This window comes from Gopherus flavomarginatus, chromosome 4, assembly GCF_025201925.1.
Source record: "Gopherus flavomarginatus isolate rGopFla2 chromosome 4, rGopFla2.mat.asm, whole genome shotgun sequence".
NCBI lineage: Eukaryota > Metazoa > Chordata > Testudines > Testudinidae > Gopherus > Gopherus flavomarginatus.
In genome coordinates this window covers 7,359,928-7,380,944 of record NC_066620.1, presented here as the reverse complement: position 1 = coordinate 7,380,944, position 21,017 = coordinate 7,359,928, and the positions used below count along the sequence as shown (strand labels likewise).

Here is a 21,017-nt window from a genome sequence, read left to right as displayed (position 1 = left end):
TTAGCTACACCATTGGTTTAATTGCATTACCATCCAGAAATTCACAAGGACACTTGCCAACAGCCACCTGGAACGACGAACAGGGGCGTCATGTACCTTCCAGGCTTCATTCACTCCAAAAAAAGACAAAAATTGCACTGATTGATGAACACACACAGAGTCTTCCCTTTTCGCACATTCATGGATTCTGTTACTACAGAAGGTAAAGGCTTGGAAGCAGCTGGCTGACACAGTCAGGGCTTTCCCCAGGGAACACAGTTTTACAAAAAAAACAGTATGAAAATTCCTTTACCGATGTACGTCTGCAGTGTGTACTTGTATCCTTTTAAATCTCAAACTAGGAGGTTTCTGGGGTCACTAATGGCTTGTGTGTCTTTATCTGCAAAGAACTGAGCATATATTTTTAGGAACGTGTAAGGCATTTTGGTAAGTGGAATAGTAAATTCTAGATCTTAGACCCATCAGACAGAAGTTCCTTCCTTTGAACCGTTGTCTTCCCCCTGGAAGAGAGAAAGAGCAGAACAGGTTATAGGATTGTATATAGAACACGTATTATGTTTTTAATAGTTGAGTAAGCAGGTATTCTTAGGGACAGGGTTTTATCTAACAATTACGTGAATATCATAATGGCAGAGACTAGATTCAACATTTGACTCAAAGAACCCCGATCCAGTGATGTTAACACTAATGCCCTACAGGCCAGATCTGGCCTTCTGGCCATGCAGTCAGATTAACTTTTGTTGGTGAAAGAGATAAGCTTTTGAGCTCCATAGACCTTTTCCCAAGTCTGGGAAACATACTCAGTGTCACAGCTAAATACAAGGTGGAAGAGATTAAGCATAAGGAGTTAACACATGTTGCAAGAAACCATTCAAAATGAAGGGAGTAATTAACACCTCTGCACTCATAGGAAAAAGGAAGAGTAGGTTACAGATCCTTGTAGCGAGACATAAAACCAAGGTCTCTATTGAATCCATAATTTTTGGTGTCTAGCACAGTTATGAATTTAAGTTCCCAAGCTCATCTTTAGAAGGTGCATCAAATGCACCAACTACATGTGTAAAACCAAACAAAACTATACTCTCAAATGAGCTCACACAGGAAAATGATAAAAAGACAAAACAAAAAAACACCCTATCACCTGTGGGTGAACACTTGCTATAAAGTGATCACTCCATATCTGACCTCTCAGTCCTCATCCTCAAAGGAAACCTGCACAGCACCTCCAAAAGATAAGCCTGGAAGCTTAAATTCTGTGAGGCTCCAAGTACCTTTCCCAGATCTGAAGAAGAGTTCTGTGGAGCTCATGGGCTCGTCTCTTCCACCAAGTGGAGTTGGTCGAATAAGAGAGATTACCTCACCCACCATGTGTCTCTCATATCCTGAAACCAACATGGCTGAACTACCAGTCATGCTGTCCAGAATCTGAATTTTTGTTGAAAAAGTTGATAAGGGGAAATGGATTTCTCTGCTCTATGTTCTGCCACCGCTAAGAACAGCCCAGGCAGTGCCCCTTTGTAAAATTCCTGGTTTTGTGCATTATGCGAGTCTTGAATAGGAAGCAGGTATTCACCCACAGAAGCTCATGCTTCAATACGTCTGTCAGTCTATAAGGTGTCACATGACTCTTTGCTGCTTTTACAGAGCCAGACTAACACAGCTACCCCTCTGATATTTGAATAGGAAAGATGGTCTACTGGTTAAAGCACTGGGCTGGGACTCAAAAGATCTGTATTCTGTTGCCAACTGTTGGATTCCCTGCATCCTTGAGCAAATCACTTCATCTCAGAGTCGCTGTTCCCCAGGGCCGGCTCCAGGCACAGCATTCCAAGCAGGTGCTTGAGGTGGCAATCTGCAAGGGGCAGCAGTCTGTGTGTTCTTGCCCCCAAGCAGCGCGCCGAATTGCCACCCCAGATGGCGGAGGCAGTCCGTGTGCCGTTAGGGCGCACGAGCGTTACCGTGGTGGCAGCAATTCGGTGGCAGCTTCTATGTTCAGCTGTCAGCAGCGGTGCAGGTTCTGTCTTCCGGGTGAAGACGCCGAATTGACTCCGCCATGGAAACGCACGTGCTGCCCTAACAGCACACAGACTGTCCCCGCCGTCAGCAGCAGCAATTCGGCACGCTGCTTGGGGCAGCAAAAACAGTATAGACGGCCCTGCCATTCCCCACCCTTTGATTCATCTATTTCAACTGTAAGGTCGTCAGGGCAGAGACAGTCCCTTCCTACATGTCTGTGCAGTGCTTAGCATAACAGGGTCCCAGTCTCGGTTGTGGCTTTCTAGTTCTAACTGCACACCATTACGTTCCATTTGAAGATAGATGCAATACCGTTTCTTGAAGCTGCTCTTTCAATTTCTTCACTGCTTCTCTTTCTTTGGCCAGTTGTCCCTGGGTAATCTTCAATAGTTCTTGGAGTTTGGTAGCAGCTTGTCCCAAGTCCTTCGTTAGCTTCTTCTCCTTCTCAAGTCTTTCCTGCACACAATTGAAGTAAACTATTATTTGCGATAACTAGATCATTTACTGATCACTGGACACAGAGCAGCAGCATTCACAGGCCATTCCCACCTTGCAGAGCCCTTGGAGAGGTTTTTGCTATGGGGTTGCACTCTGGTTTTTGTTTGACAGTGGAGAAACGTCTGCTCAGCTCCCTCTAGATGTAACTGATGTTCATCCCCACATTTCACAGGTCGGTCACCCTTAATGAGAGTCTCTGTGCAGGAACACAGAATCAAGACTTGCTTCTGCACAACAGACATTTGCCAGGATCTCATCTCCCCACTAACTGTCTAGCCACCTTCTGTGATGGGGCCAAAGCAATGGATGGCCTGTCCCACACAGTCAGCAGGCCCCATTCCTTCCTGTATGAATCTGACTGGTGTCTGAGGACGACACGCTGGTTGCCAGTCTCTGGCTATCAGAGGCAGAGTCTCAGAGCTGCTCCTCACCTGCCTGCTCTCCCTTCCCACTAGTGCCATGGACCCATGGGAATGGGCAGGATGGGGCTCGGATTCACCTAAACCCCTGCCACACTTGATGCCAGGGTTGAAGGGAGAAGCAGCCCTTGGAGTCTTATTTTCTCCGCTCCGCCACCCTACAAGAGCCAGATCCCACAGCCCAAGCCGGGGGAGCTCTGCCGGCTGCAGCGAGACATCACATGAGGAAGGGCTGAAGGTGCACCGTGCAACGCCCGATATGAGAAGTGGCTTCAGGATCCAGCTCTCAGGCCTGAGTCAGGGACCACAGCGACAGCAGCGAGCGTGCCCCTACTTACCCTGCTTATGGCTTCCCTTCCCTGGCTTGGCAGACATTCCCCCTTAATGCACAACATAGCATCATAGACTATCAGGGTTGGCAGCAACCTCAGGAGGTCATCTAGTCCAACCCCCTGCTCAAAGCAGGACCAATCCCCAGACAGATTTTTGCCCCGGATCCCTAAATGACCCCCTCAAGGACTGAACTCACAACCCTAGGTTTAGGAGGCCAATGCTCAAACCACAGAGCTATTCCCAGCCCCCCCCGGTGCTGCTCAGGCTGCACTGCTGGGATCGGTTCTGAACTGCATCAGAGGGCAGGGCTGCATTCTGGGCTGCTATGGGGACCCAGACTTCCCACTTTGTAGATTGCATCTGGCCCGGCAGCTGCCAGCACTGAATGCAGTGCCCCTGCCCGCTCACAGGGTTAGGCCCGCAAGCTAGAGAATTCTCACCCAGCCTGCGGTGGGACCGTTATGCTACCGGAGCGGCAGACAGAGACTGGAACCAGAATCTGGCCCAAGGCGCCCTTCGCCCTCCTGGGCTTGCAGACCCCACGCTGCAAGGAGGTGTGCAGGGAATTACCTTCAGGTGCTGAACCTCCTCCGTTTCCGAGGACGCTACGTTTGCAGCGGATCTCAGCTTTTCCAGTTCGGCTTGCAAATTGCACACAGAGCTCTGCGCCTGTGGTTTCAGGAAGCGAGAGGTCAGTCCTACCCTACTAGGATCCTTGACACTCAAAACGGATGGTCAGCAGACAGGACGAATAGGGGTCCAGAAGGCACGTCCCAGAAGAGCAGAGGGGAAGCTCTCTAGCTAACAATCCCAGCGCCACACAGCAGCAGGTATAGCGACACTTATCCTTCGCCCGCCGCGCAGAGCTACATTACACTGCAGTGCACACACTGCTCTCAGTGGCTACATTAAGAAACCATCTCAGACTAATCTCAGCTTCAATTTTCAAGATAAACCCTCTTCACGACCACCATGCGCTACGTTTTCCCACCCGTGGCGCTGGTTTGCATGTACTCGTGGCAGGCTGTGAACAGAAACTAGCCAATGCATTAATGGCAGGCCTTGGTATTGCTAGGGCATGTGAGTTTGCCAGCAAAATGCACATACGTCTTTTCATATCAGGCTCAGGAAGTTTTAAAGATCTCCCTACAGCCACGCGCCTCCCAGCAGCCATGCTGGTTTGCTCCTTGGAAAGAGGCAAGCCAAGGCAATATTTCAAACAGCCTTCACTTAATGCTCGAATTAACTGGCTAGCATGTGCACCCATGTGCTATGGCCGCTAAAAGGGAATGATGGAAGCTGCAGCCACTTGGCACTTCATACTTTTGAGTTGTGGGGGGAGGCTGCACAAGGACACACAGGTCACAGACTTGTGTTCTGCCTTTCCACCACCCCATGAGCAGCTGGGTGGGACATTGTAGCATTTGCCCCAGAAGCAGCCAGCCTGTCCTCCCCTCATTTACAGGACAGGATCCTACTGGTTAATTCAAGCTGGTTTTCCACTTTTTTGTAGAGCTGCATTTTAAAAAAAAAAAAAAAAGGTCCATTGACAGCCAACTCGACCCAACAGAAGCAGACTGCAAGAGTCGTTTTCCTGCAGCCCTGACACAGACAAGCAGGCTAGAGGAGTCCCAAAGATTTTAGCAAGAAGAAAAAGACCAAATGCACGTGGTGAAACAGGCTGACAGAGGAACCGTTTCAGTCCTGAAAGACAGGTAAAGCCTGCTGAGATTTTCAGGAGCGACTAGCTACTCTGGTGCCTAATTTGAAACCTTCCAAAGGGATCCCCAAACTGTCAAAGTGCCATGCACCTGCCCCTTTAAAATGCCTCAACGTGGTTACCCCAAAACTTGGAGAACACAGGCCAACTGCCATCTGTAGGTGAAAGAGCCTCTCCAAAATAAACACTCGCCGGCACGCAGATGTTCCTTGGGGTTTGCTACTGCAGCTTCAGACCCTTCCCGTTTGCCAACCAGTATTTAGGAAGTAGCACATGTAAGTTATTTGGCATTTGACAGTTTCCTTTTAGGATTATGAGGACGCTTGGAAACAGGTAGAGGAATTGGAGACGTGTGTTTGGACAATGTTCTTTTTGCTACAGTTTTAGTCCTGCAGCAGCAAGCTGCTGCCTTAAGTTTTTAAAAAAGTGAGCACGGCTGAAAAGGCAAATCCCAAATGAGGGAAAGAGAGAGCACTTCACTGCTTAACCTGACACTCACTGGGCCGTTACCAGCATTTTACAACAAGTAAAAGATGATTAAAGAATCAAACGTGTTGCTTTCAGTTTTAGGTCTTTGTCAGTAATAGGCAGAGGAAAGGCCAGAAGGGATGATGACCATCTGTTCTGACCTTCTGCAATCCCACCCACATTAAGAGCTCGGAAGAACAAGCATCCTGGAAATTCTGCTATGCTGGTGATCACATACAGCTTTTCAAAGGGACTTTCCCTTCTCCGTCGGTTTAAATACAGACCTTCTGTCTGGAGGGAAGCAAAGCCCCCAACCCCGTGTCACAGACAGCAGGCCAGAGAGTGTCCCATGCACACGCAGGTCTGAACTTACTTCTTCAAACTCCAGCACTAGCTTCTGTCTCAGCACTTGCTCGTTATCCACATTGGCTTCAGTTTGTTCCAGCTGCGTTTTCAACTGCACAGAAACCAAAGTGAATCAGTCACATCGGAAAGATCAACTGGAGCAGATGGGACCCTGAAGCCTGCTACACATAGATAAACAGAGACAGACTCTAGAGCTTTCCCCAAAGCTGCCAGGCCCTGCTTCCGATCTCTAATCCCCAAAGGATTAAGCCAAGGGAAATCTTCTAGTCTTTCCCCAATTTGGTGCAATATTCCACCCTTGTTCCAGCCCCAGCAACTTGAACTGGAGTCGGCTGCAAAGGCCAAGAGCAGACTGACCCCACCCGTCTCATCTGACAGCTCCTCACCTCTTGGACAACACAGCACCTTGGGGAAAACTCCACAATGGAAAGAAGTAAGACCCACAGAGCAGAGAACACAGCTTGTGGGGTCAGTAAGCTAGTGAGGAGAGAAAGGTTAGGCTGAAAGACTCTCAGTTAATTCCTGGAACCCAACTCTGGTTAGTAAGATTAAAAATCAACTCCTACACAAAGTCCTTGCCCCTCTGAATTCTGATCCTTAGCCCAAGAAGTCCTGTAAGACCAGAATTCTCCACCCTCCAGGGCCTCACATGGTGACTGCCCACCCGTTGAGTAGACAAGACAGCACCCCATAAAACCAGCCAGAGAAAGATATGGAGTGCAGTGTAATGATTCCCTCACTTCAAGGACCCAGTGCCTCAACTCTGCAGGACTCCCTTCCCACCCATCGTCTGACCCCGGATCCCCTAAAGCATAGTGCTGCCACTAAGCCCAGCGGTCAGCTCACTATCATCGACCAAGGAGGTCTCAAAAGCAGAGAGCACTGATCAAAGCCAGATCTCATTCCTGCTCAGAAAGTGACCAGATGATGGTCTCACTGCTAAGGCATTGAGCTGGGACTCTGGTGATCTGGGCTGGATTGCCAGCTCTGCCACAGATTTCCTGTATGACCCTGGGCAAGTCACTTCATCAGTTTCCCCCCCCCCCCCCCCCAATCTGTAATGCCACTTCCTTCCTCTCACCCTGCGTGGTATCTACTTCCAAAAAGCGCTCTGGGGCAGGGGCTGTCTGTACAATGGGGCCCTGATCTCAACTGGGGCCCATTAGAACTACCATAAGAAAGTGGGTATTCTGAATCCTCTCTTTACAAATGGGCCATGGTACGAATATTTGTTACGTGAAGCTAGTTCCCCTCCCTTATCTATTTAAGAAAATTAACCACCTCAACAGAAGCCCCACAGAAACAGCACAACACACACATTCTACAGTCATCAGTGAAGCCATATACAATTATCATGCAGGTGGTGAGCGGGAGACGAGACAAGTGCAGTCGTTAATCAGTGCCTTAGCGTGCAGTGGTCTCACCGCCCTAACCTCGAGGGGCTCACGCTCACTTGGGTCAGCCCGCGACCCAGCTGCTTCTCCATCATGCACATGGCTCTTCATCTCCCTCAACTGCTGCCTGACCTGAAACAAGGACCAGCAAGCCTGGCTCAGTGACACACAGTGGCAGCCAAGGTGTGGGCGAAGCTTTGAGGTAGGGAGGGTGGCCAATGGAAAACACACCTCGTGGCCAGCAAATGTAGGAACGCAGCTGCAGCCAGATTTGTTCTGCTGCCTGAACAAGTCAACGGGAAGTTAGCTGAGCAACAGGGGCAGAGATTCACAGAGTTGCCTAAGGGGATGAGACACCCAAATCCCACTGCACTCCGTCAGAAATCCCAGAAGGGATCCATGATGATCAAACACAGAATGTCCTCCTGAAACTGCCCAAAAGTAACAGTTCAAAGTTTATCAGACCAGACTCTCAGTGACATAAGAACAGCTGCAACGCCACTGGTATGGATGGGGTTCGCCAGGTACCCCCAGCAGTGAAATTCACCTGTCACAAACTCAACCCTATGGAATAGTTACAAGAACAGACCCTGATTCTGAATCCCCACATTCAGACTTCTGTGTTCACATGTGTTCCTGGGGTTCCTCAGAGACACAAGGATCAGATCTAGGTGGAGCCAACTGGAGGATTAGGGGCAGGGCATTCTGTCCATGGTTTTGGACAGTCGGTAACATTAAAGGGAGGGCATGAGGCTGACGGATTCAGTCTTGCTTTCCAACAGGTCATCTGCAGAAAGAATCCCAAACACAGCTGATTTTGCAATGGATCCAGAAGACACTACACCTGCATTCAGATTCTGTAAAGAGTTTACTTCTATGTGGAACTGTGACATTCACAGTGCAATAGCAACAGAAAGGCAGGGAAACCACTTTAATACAACACTCCATTAACTGCCTGCAGCGTAACAGTGGGACAACTCCTTGGTTAGCAGCTTATCACACAAAAATGACTCAAACATGATGGGGGGTGGGGGATGTCTTAAATGGGGTCTTTCTACAACTTTTTTCTAAGCCACACAGGCCAAAATTTGACACTTCACCTTCCTTGCATTTGTTTAAGGACATTTATTTTTAAGTTGTCTCCACTTCCATTATGAAGAGCAACATTTCCAATGAGAGCTGCAGAGCCAGAGGCTGCTATCAAGAGAAGCCAGCGTATATTTCTGCTAAGTCTGCCAAGGAGCCCTGCAGTTGCTCAGCCCATCCACAGTGTGGTGCTGCCCTTTACGGAGACGTGGGTTTGAAGTTTAGAAGATTTACAATGGGTCCTGTTCTGGGAAAAGAGATGCTCCATCAAAATACAAGTTGCTAAATACCTGCAACTGCTTCCCTGCTTAATTGGTCTAATTAGTCCTCAGCAGCAGGTATAGATCTGTGACAACGACCTGAATGATCCAAATGATTAGACTTACAGTGCAAGGGAGGCTTTCATTATTCCAAAGACGCTATAACCAGACACCAGCTGGTGCACTGTGGAAGGAGATTTTGAACTGCCCGGCTCTCATCCATTTAAAAAGTAACCAGCCCTCAGGATTTTATTACATGTCTCCCAATATCAAAACTCCTTTTCTGAAAGTGCCAGTTCCTGGAGTTACACAGCTACGTGAGAATCACAGGTTTTGTTTAAAAAAAAATAAAATAAAAATATAAAGCTTCTAGCCCGCATATTGGGAAAGAAAAGCCTGAAATGTGAGCCATAAGGTTCCCAACTCCAGAAAGCAAATAAGAATCCATCATATAAGATTCCGGCATTTTTAGACAAACCTCATGATTTCTTAACGCTTAGGAGTGGCACTCCTGTTAACTTCTTAATACTCCCCCCTTCTTACAGGGTAGTCACATCACATTGCTCAAATGGGTTCACAGAATCATAGAATATCAGGGTTGGAAGGGACCTTAGGAGGTCATCTAGTCCAACCTCCTGCTCAAAGCAGGACCAATCCCCAACTAAATCATCCCAGCCAGGGCTTTGTCAAGCCAGCCTTAAAAACCTCTAAGGAAGGAGATTCCACCACCTCCCTAGGTAACCCATTCCAGTGCTTCACCACCCTCCTAGTGAAAATGATTTTCCTAACATCCAAGCTAAACCTCCTCCATTTCAGAGACAGGCAGGCAACCTTCATAGATTTCTATGGCTACATAGAAATACATACAGAAAAGCCATACATACAGAAAAGCCTACATACAGAAAAGCCAGTTTCAAAAGGAACCCGAAGTAAGATTCCTCCAGCCAACAGATGATCTGTAAGGACATCTGAGGGACCCCAGACGCCCTCAGGATCCCTCCCATAAGGGGACCTACTACCAAATCCAATTGCAACCAACAAAGGAATGTGTGCACATACGTATTAGACAGACACTCTACACTACAGTAATATTCAGGTTGCAGAATCAAGCACTCTGAACACAGGAAATGCCAGAATTAAGGCTACCTTTGCAGCCTTGGCTCGTATTACGCAGGCGGTCAGATTAGATGATTTAAGGCCAGAAGAGACCATGCAAAGCCGATGAAAAGTTTACACTGGCATTTCCCAATTTACGTGCTAGACTTCGCAACCTTAACAGTCTTCTAATATAGCTGTGTGTGAACACAAGGTACAGAGAGTGAGTCAATTTGTTATTTTATCCCTGGACCCATGAGAGCATCATTCCCTGTGCCCAGAGAGTTAGTTCCCATGGTAACTCCTTGACATTCTGAAGATGACCCAGCAGTGCTTAAGTGCTGGCTGGGTTGTATATATTTTACAGCAGCTTAGATTCAGGCTTCTGTCTGGGAATCATCCGGCATAGCTGAAAAAATGGCCTAATCAAGAAAGCAGCAATGAGAATCGCAAAGAGTTTCATGGTGTGAAACCCTTCGCCGCCTTCTTCAGCATTTTCAAAATACAAACGCCCCTGGCAGATGGTTCGATGGGCACTTGGAGTTGGACATACTTGAAGTCTGACCCCACGCTGAATTCTGTGGAGATCTGGGAAATTCATCAGTGTCACAGAGTCTTACGTCCCTTCCAGCTAACCACAGCTTCCCAGCCTGCCGCTCTCCACCGAAGAGCGCCTCTATGTTAGGTCTCAGACACTGCAAAGTTATGGAGTTAAAGAGGTACTGGTATAACTGAAGTGCTACAATCCCCTTCTAGTGTTGGCAGAGTTATGCCAGGATAAAAGTGCTTTACGCCAGTATAGCTATTCCTGAACACAAAGGGGACTTTACTCAAAATTGTTCTCAATTAACTTATAAAGTGGATTATTCCCATGTAGATAAGCTCTAAAGATACGCAGGTATAGGCACCTTTACATCAGTATAGCTGCACCCACTCTACAGATTGTACCGATACATCTGTAACAGGAATCACCCCCCTAACCAAAATAGTTCTGTAGAGACAACAACTTTTAAGTGTAGACCCGACCTTAGAGTAGATATTAACGAGAAATTAACCGTTACCAATGCAAGCTCCTGGCTTTGTTTCTGTGCTTCTGTTTTTGCTGCATCCAGATGTTCTTGGGATTCAGAGAGGAGCTGCCTCAACTGGAAAAAAGAAGAGGGAAGTCAGCAGCTGTGTTAGTGTCTGGAAGAAGCTTGGGGTTTGGAGTGGCAGGGAGAAGCAGCAGCATATCAGTTACATAAGAACGGACATGCTGGGTCAGACCAAAGGCCCATTTAACCCAATATCCTGTCCTCCGACAGCGACAAGTTCCAGATGCTTCAGAGGGAAGGCACAGAACATGGCAATTAGCAAGGGATCCATCCCATCATCCAGTCCCAGCTTCTGCTAGTAAGAAGTTTAGAGACACCCACAGCATGGGGTTGCGTCCCTGCCCATTATGTCTAATGGGCATTAATGGGGCCTATCCTCCGCAAACTTCTCTAATTCTTTTTTGAACCCAGTTATACGTTTGACCTTTACAACATCCCCTGGCAATGAGTTCCACAGGTTGAATATGAGCTGTGCGAGGTCTGCTTTAAACCTGCTGCCTATTCATTTCATTGGGTGACCGCATTCTTGTATTACGTGATGGACAAACAACAACACTTCCTTACTCGCTTTCTCAACACCAGTCATGATTTTATAGACCTCGAGCATATCCCACCCAAGTTGTCTCTTTTCCAAGCTTAACAGTCCCAGACTTTTCACTCTCGCCTCAGATATAAACTGTTCCAGACCCCTGATCATTTTCATTGCCTTTCTCTGTACCTTTTTTGATCTTTTTTGAAATGGGAAAACCAGAACTGAACACCGTATTTAAGGTGTGGGTGTACCGCGGATTTATATAGTGGCGTTAGGATATTCTCTGGTTCTCTTATCTAGCCTTTTCCTTATGGTTCCTAACAATCTGTTGATATTTTTGACTGCTACGGCACATTGAGCAGATGATTTCAGAGAACTATCCATGACTCCTCCAAGATCTTGCTTGAGTGGTAACAGCTAATTTAGAGCCCATCATTTTGTAGAGCTAGTTGGGATTATGTTTTCTAATGTGTATTACTTTGCACTTATCAACTGATCTCCCCGACTTAGCCTTGCCCCCTTGTCCTGGGATCAGGGAGCAGAGGATGGGAGGCTACAGCCTCCTTAGAAAGCTCTCAGCCTTGCCCAGCAGGCCGCTAGGCCCAGCGCTCAGCCCCTAGAACAGACCACACTAGAAAAATGTAAAACAAGCACCTGTCAAGCAAGCACACAAACAAAAATCTCACTCATCCCCTAAGCTCACGTAGTCACTCCTCCTGCACCCAGAGAGTCCCCTCGCAAAACTTGCCTATTTGCCGCTACTGTTTGCTAGTTGGTTTGCAAACATGCTAGGCCTCTCTCCTCCCACTTCACCACCATGTATTCTTATGGTGCGATGGCTAGGACCATCAGACAGACCAGAACAGCTAAATCATAAGTCAAAGCAGCCTCTTTTCCTGCCAGCATCTTGAAAGATCTATGGCTGGATGGCCAAAGGAGCCTGAGTTAAGTACCCAACTCCCACTACAATTTAACAGAACTCGGGTGCCCGATTCTGAGGCACCTTCAAAAAAATGACAGGTTTCAGAGCCAAGCCCGAAGTCTTGTAAAGCCCATTTTAAAGAGGTTGTTTGTCCTCCTGCGAGCAGACGCAGGCTAGCGAAGTAGGATCTGCATCTCTGGCTAGTGAAGGCCTAGCGGGTCCAGCCAGGGCCTAGTGGTCGCCATGCCAACCTGCTGCCCATTTCGGAGCCGCTCCTTCCCTTTCAAATCCTCCAGAGAGTTATTCTGCAAATCGAAGACTTGTCTGTTTAAACAGTTCTTCAGCTTCTACAGGCACAGGAGCTGGGGCAGCTAAGCCCTCACCTGGCCGGCTAGTTCAGCAAGGCGGACGGCAGATAGCATATTTATATCCAGACACAAGGTTTCCTTTATGCTTTGCAAAGCCATGGATGACTGAGGAGTTCCGCTCTCCTACGAACAAACCCCCTCACTCTGTTCAGTACACAAGCGGCTCTAGCTTGGTCCCACCTAAAAGTTAAGTCAGCTGCTTGTCTTCAAACACCGGATTTGATGTTAAGGCAAAGCCTGGTGGTCTGCAGGGAGAGGAGTGCGCAGTGCCCTCTGTGTCTTCTGACACCTGTGGCTTCATTTATCTACTCCTTCTAAACCCTAATGCCAGGGGAATTAATTATCAGCCATTCAGAGATGCGAGGAGTGTTTAAAAACCTCAGAAGTGGAGATGCTTCTGCACAACTCCCTGTGCATTTCAAGTCAGGAATGCATCCAGCTGTTAACTAGTGTGATGGGGCAAGGCCAGATGGTTACAGTAAAGTAGTGAGGAACAGGTATGTTAGCCCCAGGCTAAACAAATCCCTGGTACCATGGTAACCAAATAGCCGTTGCTCCAGGTTAATCAAGACACCTGGGGCCAATTAAGATCCTTCTAGAAGGCAGTGGAGATAGCTAAATTGATTGGGACACCTGAAGCCAATCAAGGGCAGGCTGGAATTAGTTAGAAGTCTCCCTGTTAGTCAGTGAGGTGCATGCGAGGAGCTGGGAGCAAGAGGCGCGAGGAGCTGAGAGTGAGAAGACATATTGCTGGAAGACTGAGGAGTACAAGCGTTATCAGACATCAGGAGGAAGGTCCGGTGGTGAGGATAAAGAAGGTGTTGGGAGGAGGCCATGGGGAAGTAGCCCAGGGAGTTGTAGTTGTCGTGCAACTGTACCAGGAGGCACTCTAGATAGCTGCAACCCACAGCGCCCTGGTCTGGAACCCGGAGTAGAGGGCGGGCCCAGGTTCCCCCCAAACCTCCCAACTCCTGATCAGACACAAGAGGAATTGACCTGGACTGTGGTTTCTACCAGAGGGGAAGGTCTCTGGGCTGTTTCCCGACCCACACAGTGAATCTGTGAGACGAGCAAATCCGCCAATAAGCACAGGACCCACCAAGGTAGAGGAGGAACTTTGTCACACTGGGCAGACACCACCTAAAGTATTCTCCAAGGGGGAAGGATGAGCTTGAGGCTAGCAAACTGGACTACAGCTCTGGAGATTCCTGGCCCTGATTAGCTTTAGTCTCTCCCTACCTGCCCCAAAGAAATGATCAACACTTACTGCTTCAACTTCTTTTGTGTAGTTCTGGCGTTCGGAACTGGCCGTCTCCAAGTGATTTTCCAGCTGTGCTTCCAGAAGAGAAGTATATTCCTTTAGCTGATTAAAACAAGGAGAGCACGGTGATTTGATCGGTAATGATGCAGGCGTTCATCTGTTTGCATATCTAGCTTCTCTAGACCAGCAAGACCAGTTCTCCTGACCTCCCCCGGAGGGGTTGAGAAGAAATTATAATCGCCTCTCTCCTGGCAACATTAAAGGGAAGTTCCTGGGGTGCAGCAGAAATCAGTACCTTTTCCTTTTGGAGTAGGTGAGAATGTCCATACCTGATCTGTGTTCTGGAGCTCTACCCTCAGCTGGTCCACAGCCTCTGCAAGAGATTTCACTCGGACTTGTGACTACACCAAGCGTTGACCCCCCAAAAAATGGAAAATAAAGAAATCAAGTGTTAGTAAGCAGCATTTCTCAGCTTGGACTCTCCTCTAAAACGTCTCTTACAAGCGACTAAAAATGGCACAGTGGAGTTACCCTGCAAACTCTTTGAGGGAAGAGACCATTTGTTGTGTTCGTACAGCACCTGGCACAACTGGGCTCCTGATCCAGGATTGGGACCTTTACTAACAGCATCCAAATAAGAATGACGATACAGTCATCCCTGCAAATTAATCAAAGGATCTGAGAGTCAAGCTGGGTTCCTCCCTTCTGGTGAGTCAACACTGACATCAATAGAATGTTTTCTGCTGGCCGCATTTGATGCAAAAACTGCCTTTTTGAGGGCATTGAAATTTTTGCTGAAGAATCCAAAAAATTAAACTAAATTTAAAAAAATCTGAAATTTTTTTGGTTTTAAACTGAACATTTTTGAAGTTTGGTTTTTCAGTGAAAACCTCAAAGGAAAATGAACACAAAAAAACCCACCACTCACAATTTTTGTTTTTCCAGGAGGAAAACATCATTTCCTGACCAACTCTAGTCACCAACCATGACAAATCTGTTGCCATATTATGCTCAGCTACATCCCTGCAACCTCACCAATCTCACATTACGCACACGGGCAAGGAAGAACAGCATATGGCCAACAGAATCTTGATTTCATGCACCACCACCGAAGAAAAGAAGCCAGCTTCTCTCAAACCTCTGGCGTTCACAGGAGTGGGAATTACACACACTCCTTCTAAACAGAGGAAATTTAACATTATCTATTTGACACAAATACTGAATTCCACAATGCTATGCTTAGTTACTTCTCAGTGTGAAATCTTTTTAGAGGGACATTTTAAATTATTTTATACTGTAGTGTGCCCAGGCAGGTTCTCAGGAACATCAGCTAAGAAATAAGATCAGCAACACCCCTTCATTCCCACACTCACTAAAGCAGGGGTGGCCAACCTGTGGTTCCAGAGCCACATGCAGCTCCTTGCATAGGCACCAACTCCGGGGCTGGAGCTACAGGCGCCAGCTTTCCAATGGGCTGGAGAGTGCTCACTGCTCAACCCCAGGCTCTGCCACCTCGCCACCCCTTCCAACTCCCTCCCCTGATTCTGCAGTACCCTCAGGAGGTGCAGGCGGGGGGGGGGGAGAGGAGGGGCTACTGACGTACTACTGTGGCTCTTTGGCAACGTACATTGGCACATCAACGTTCAGGCGGCTTTCCAGCCTCCCCTGGATGGAGTGGAGGTGCCGGAGTTTGATTCTCGAGCTTGGATGCGAATGTTGTAAGGTAAGTAGTGGAATCCTGTCACCAGCTCAAGAGGCAGAATGTGTGTGTCAGGATCTCAGGGAGGCAGAAGATTATATGGAGGGCATCTTTCCTTCTCACCTTTCAGCATGCGCACACGCAGTATTGCAAAGGGCAACGGACGTGGTATCGCCCTGGAGTTTACCTTTATTTCAGAAGATGTGTTTTTCACCAAGTTCAACCCTACAGCCTTTTAACGCTGTGCCCCTCCCTAGCAAGGGACCTCTAAAGCTCTCGCCTTTCATAGGGCTTGGCTACACTGGAGAGTTGCAGCGCTGGTGGTGGGTTTACAGCGCTGCAACTTACTCACCGTCCACACTTGCAAGGCACATACAGCGCTGTATCTCCCTGGCTGCAGCACTGGCTATACTCCTGCTCTGCCTGGGGTATAACGATTGCAGCGCTGGTGATGCAGCGCTGCTCCGCCAGTGTGGCCACCAAAAGCGCTGTAATTGGCCTCCAGAGGTATTTGGAGGTATCCCAGAATGCCTGTTCAGCCGCTCCCAATAGTGCTGCAAATGTGGCCACACTGCAGCGCTGGTAGCTGTCAGTGTGGTCACACTGCAGCGCTTTCCCTACACAGCTGTAGGAAGACAGCTTAACTCCCAGCGCTATACAGCTGCAAGTGTAGCCATACCCATATATTGAGGCCAGAAGGGATCATTAGGATCCCTTTGTTATTTACAGAGTTAGACCCATCACCAGCCCATTGGTTTCCAGCACCTATAGGCAGCCAGCCAGTCACCAGGGATTCCTGCTCACACACAGGCGAGACTCTTTAGGATGCACCTTTTGCAGTTCCTCTTCCGACGCCGTTAGCTTTGCTTTCCACACATGCTGCTCCTCCTCCACGCTCTTCTGCAGGTCTTTGAGCATTCTTTCCTGCCGAGGGAGAAGGGACGGAGGCATGAGGCTGGGCAGGCAGAGAGGGGAAGGCTCACGGGGGCAGAGCATTCAAGGCAGGCATTCAGAAAACTGCTGTCAAGGCAGGAAGTTATGGGCATGGTCCAGTTCCCACTGAAATCAATAGGTCGGCTTGGGTTCTAGGTTCTTTACAGAAGCAGCCTCCTGCTGGACTCAGCACTGGACTGTCTCTGCAAAGCTAGGGGAGGAAGGGATCTGTACTGCTGGGCATAGTCTCACATTGTATCAAGCACCTGATAATGGGTGGGGGGGGAACGGAGGTACTAAGGGGGGAATTGACTTGCCCAGGGTCACAGTACATCAGCATCAGAGTCAGGAAGAGTACCCAGGTCCCCCACCTCTTAGGGCTTGTCTTCATGTACAGTGCTATAGTGAAGACCCTACTAAGCCAATGGCAGAGCTTCTCCCATCAGCACAGTTAATCCACCTCCCCAAGAGGCAGTAATGTAGACCTGGCCCTAGGCTAGCACCTTACCCACTACACCTGTGACGGGTTGGATCACAGAAACCCTCTTGGGAGCTGCCACCCAATGTGCCAAGACTACTTCTATCCCTGCCTTCCCTGCCAGTTCGGGGCCCCAGCACCCTGTCTTGCTGAGCCAGACACTCCCATCTGCTCCAACACAGACCCGGGGTCTGAATTACTTGCCCCAAAGCTGCAGGTTTACCTGAAAGCAGCTCACAGAAACGTTCCTGTCTTTAACACTTAGATTCCCAAATAAATCCATTTTACCCTGTATAAAGCTTATGCAGGATAAACTCAAATTGTCCACCCTCTATAACACTGACAGAGAGATCTGCACAGCTGTTTGCCTCCCCAGGTATTAATACATACTCTGAGTGAATTAATAAGTAAAAAGTGATTTTATTAAATACAGAAAATAGAATTTAAGTGGTTCCAAGTAGTAACAGACAGAACAAAGTAAGTCACCAAGCAAAATAAAATAAAATGCGCAAATCTGTGTCTAATCAAACTGAGTACAGATACTGAAGCACCTCTAAGGGTGAGATTAAGTTTTTTCCTCAGACTGGACACCTTCCAGGCCTGGCACAATTCTTTCCCTGGTACAGCTCTTGTTACAGCTCAGGTGGTAGCTAGGGGATTCCTCATGATGGCTCCTCTTCCCCCTTTGTTCTATTCCACCCACTTATATATATATATCTTTTGCATAAGGCAGGAATTCTTTGTCCCTCTCTGGGTTCCCACCCCCAGCCCCACCAGAAAAGCACCAAGTTAAAGATGGATTCCAGTTCAGGTGACATGATCACATGTCACTGTAAGACTTCAAGCCTTCATTCCTCCCAGCCTGACTCACAGGAAGGCCTGCCTGCAAACAGTCAATTGTCCTGGTTAATGGAAGCCATTAAGATTCCAAACCACCATTAACGGCCCACACTTTGCATAATTACAATAGGCCCTCAGAGTTATACTTCATATTTCCAGTTTCAGATACAAGAGTGATACCTTTATACAAATAGGATGACCACACTCAGTAGACAATAAAGCTTTGTAATGATATCTTACAAGAGACCTTTTCCATGAAGCATATTTCAGTTACATTATATTCACTCATGATCAAATTTTTCTAAAATCATATGGAGTGCAACGTCACAACACCATCCTGCCTCTACCTGCTCCAGACCACCCCTTTCACAGGATATTCTCAGACCACGTTGTAGCAGAGCTGTAGAATTTACAAGGGCAGTTCTATTGTGAATACTCAGAAATAAGAATGTTAGATGTAATCGGACAGTGAAACGGAGAGGAATATTTTTAACCAAGCTCTGCAAAAGCCTCCAAACAAACGCTGCAAGATTCACATGCATCACATCTGTACAATGTCTTGAGAGACTATAGGCATGGATTGGCAGTTACCAAGTCAGCGGCAAGAAAGGTGGAGTGGTACTTTCAGTGAAGAAAAGAAATGGCCTGAATGGCTTAACCTACCGTCTCAGCAAGAATTGTTCTGTACTGCTCACATTCTGCTTGTAAAGTGCTCTGCGCCTCTTCTGCTTCTTTTAATTTAAGTGCTGAATCCTGAAAGAAAAAGGAGTTTTATAGGGTTCCCCCTTCTCACCGTGCTCCCCCACCCCCAATAGCGGCTGCTAGATTTGATGTTTGTCTGTAGCTGCTAAGCCTTACACCCAACATCCACAGAAAGCAAGATGTTTGGGGCATGGCTGTCCAGTCCTGAAGAGATCACTTACAAGAGATTCTGTTTTAGCTGTCTGCTGCTTTAGCATTCCCAGACTCTTCTCCTTAAATTCCTGTAGCCACTCCTCATAAGCCTGATTAAATAACAACAGAGCGTCAGTTGGTCTATCCCATTCCTTCACTGGCACAGCTGTCTGATGACCTTCCAGAAATATTGGAAGGTCAGTGCCTACCTGCTGTGGAACTAGAGTGATCTGTGGGAAGAGAGAAAGCAGCGTCTGCTTTGTTTGCGTCTGAATTGCATTAAGCTGCTGCTCCAAATCTTCCTGAAAGAAAGAGAGAACATAGGTTTTCATGAACTAAACTTACGCCAGCACCTTTCAGCTGGGGACAGATCCCAGCTGTTCTAATTTCACCGAGGTCAACAGCATGATGCTGATTTACACAAAACTGAGGGCCTGGCCTTTGTTTAGTAGTCGATACGTCACTGTGGAAGAGGGGAGGGGAAAATAGACAAAAAACAACAAAACTTGCACAAATCTCCACGAGGCTAATTATGCAAGAACGGAGGAGGCAAGTTCCCATTCTGAGACGCCCGTACGTACATCTGAGTATGTCAGCATCCCAGGCAGTGACGCTGCACATCTTTGGAGGAATCAGAAACGCGGAAATATTGACGAGCCATTTGAGTCATCCTCCTTTCATCATAACATATACAGAATGTTGTAACATCGCCACCTTCCCACACCATCACCAGGGACATTAACCACCATAAATATTGAGAGGGGAAAACACCAACAGCTCTGTACAAAGTTTGTTTTCAAAGAGTTCAGGCGGGTAAGTTACGGGAGACCGTTGAAAAGATCATTTCACTGTAGCGCTCAATAGTCTCCCTGCCCTGTTCCTTCACCATGTGTGGAGGCTGCAGGGTCAAGCCCCAAGGGAAAACAATTCTGGCAGACTTTTTTTAGAAGAGCTCCAAGGAGTCAACATGCACAGAGGGTAATCACAGGTTTTAAACAGAATCTGTGCAAACAGAGAGTTGCTGAAATTCAGTTTAGAAACTGAACAGGGCCCTAATTCCATAGCTACTCCCTGGCAGCAGAATACAGCTCCAAAGAACAGCCCCACTTTGTTACTGATTGAAGCAAGACTCACCTTTGCTTTTGTGGAAGAAAGCTGCTTTTCTTCATGTGCTTTCTCAGCTGAGGCCAAAGCCTCCATTGCTTTCCAGTTCTTCTCGCGAAGATCCTGTTGGGACAGACGCATGCAGGAATAAGCCACACACTGCCATGGAGACCACCACAGGGTTTGTTTAGCATGATGTTACTTGCCACTATTGGAAGTTAAGGATCCACATCAAGGGAGGAGGGGAGGCTCTTCACTGGTTCACCCACTCCCACAGTGAACTCCAGCCCTCGTTCCTAATGTTCCTTCAAGGGATGGAGACACTAAGCCTACAGAGGCCGCTCGGCTAGCTGGAATCCCTTCTCCACCCCCACCCAGCCAAGAGGGATGCCAGGGCCAGACCACAGCTTTGCTCGTTCTTCTGTCAGACTCCCCCACCGAAGACTTCGCTTTCTGCTACTCGGAAGTCAGCCAGCTTCTCTCCTAGCAAGGGTAACAGTAGCCTAGCCACCTAGGATAGAGATGAGCATCCCTCAGGGCACACAAGTTAGGCCTTTGACTTGCCCAGCGCTACATTTTAAATTTTAAATCGGGCAACTTTTAAAACTCAATTGTCGGTCAAGTGCAAACCAGGGGGTTGTTCAGGTTTGCGCTGGCAGAACAAGGGTTCGGCTCGTCCAGTCGCTCACGTTGTTTTTCGTTTTCTGCTGTTCGATTATCTCTCTCAGCTCCAGAGCTTCCTTTTCGAGCGAGGAGACCTGGTCAGCCTTCGCTTGAAGTCTGCAATGAAACAAGAGGGTGTGTCTGGAGTAGTGCTCATCTCTGAGGCTCTCAGCAGTCATGATCCAATTCCCCCACACACCCCAGAGTGCTAACAGGACAGCCATGTAGCGCCAGAAGTCCCTGCAGACCCCAGTGACATGCAGCCAGACTGTGCCAGCAGCAACAGAGAACCATAGGACCGGAAGGGACCTCGAGAGGTCATCTAGTCCAGTCCCTTACACTCATGGCAGGGCAAAGTATTATCTAGACCACCCCTGACAGGTGTTTATCCAACCTGCTCCTAAAAATCCCCAATGATGGAGATTCCACCAAATATGCACCAGTGTGTTTTGGGGCTCTCTTTATTTTAAAATAAAAACAAAACAAAGATCTTTCCCCAAAGCAAATGGCAGGTAGATTTTTTTGGGAGAACAGAATACCATTGCTCAAGTTAGAACTAATTTGCTGAGTACAG

General features: G+C 47.8%; 1 protein-coding gene across 3 annotated transcripts in view; it reads right to left on the bottom strand.

Annotated features, from left to right (window-relative positions):
* RRBP1 (ribosome binding protein 1) overlaps window positions 1-21,017 on the bottom strand; it is a 68,726-nt gene continuing 47,709 nt past the window's right edge. For 2 of the 3 annotated variants that reach the window (XM_050952031.1, XM_050952032.1), the window contains exons 11-24: window positions 20,470-20,560; window positions 19,811-19,903; window positions 18,886-18,978; window positions 18,706-18,786; window positions 18,446-18,535; window positions 16,363-16,455; window positions 14,162-14,233; window positions 13,839-13,934; window positions 10,717-10,800; window positions 7,254-7,346; window positions 5,828-5,911; window positions 3,837-3,935; window positions 2,329-2,472; window positions 1-500 (exon numbers count right to left, since the gene is read on the bottom strand). In XM_050952031.1, coding sequence (XP_050807988.1) covers window positions 462-500; window positions 2,329-2,472; window positions 3,837-3,935; window positions 5,828-5,911; window positions 7,254-7,346; window positions 10,717-10,800; window positions 13,839-13,934; window positions 14,162-14,233; window positions 16,363-16,455; window positions 18,446-18,535; window positions 18,706-18,786; window positions 18,886-18,978; window positions 19,811-19,903; window positions 20,470-20,560 — 1,252 coding nt within the window. In that variant the 3' untranslated portion in view covers window positions 1-461. The remainder of the gene's footprint in view (window positions 501-2,328; window positions 2,473-3,836; window positions 3,936-5,827; window positions 5,912-7,253; window positions 7,347-10,716; window positions 10,801-13,838; window positions 13,935-14,161; window positions 14,234-16,362; window positions 16,456-18,445; window positions 18,536-18,705; window positions 18,787-18,885; window positions 18,979-19,810; window positions 19,904-20,469; window positions 20,561-21,017) is intronic. The other variant, XM_050952033.1, reaches the window with a different exon arrangement.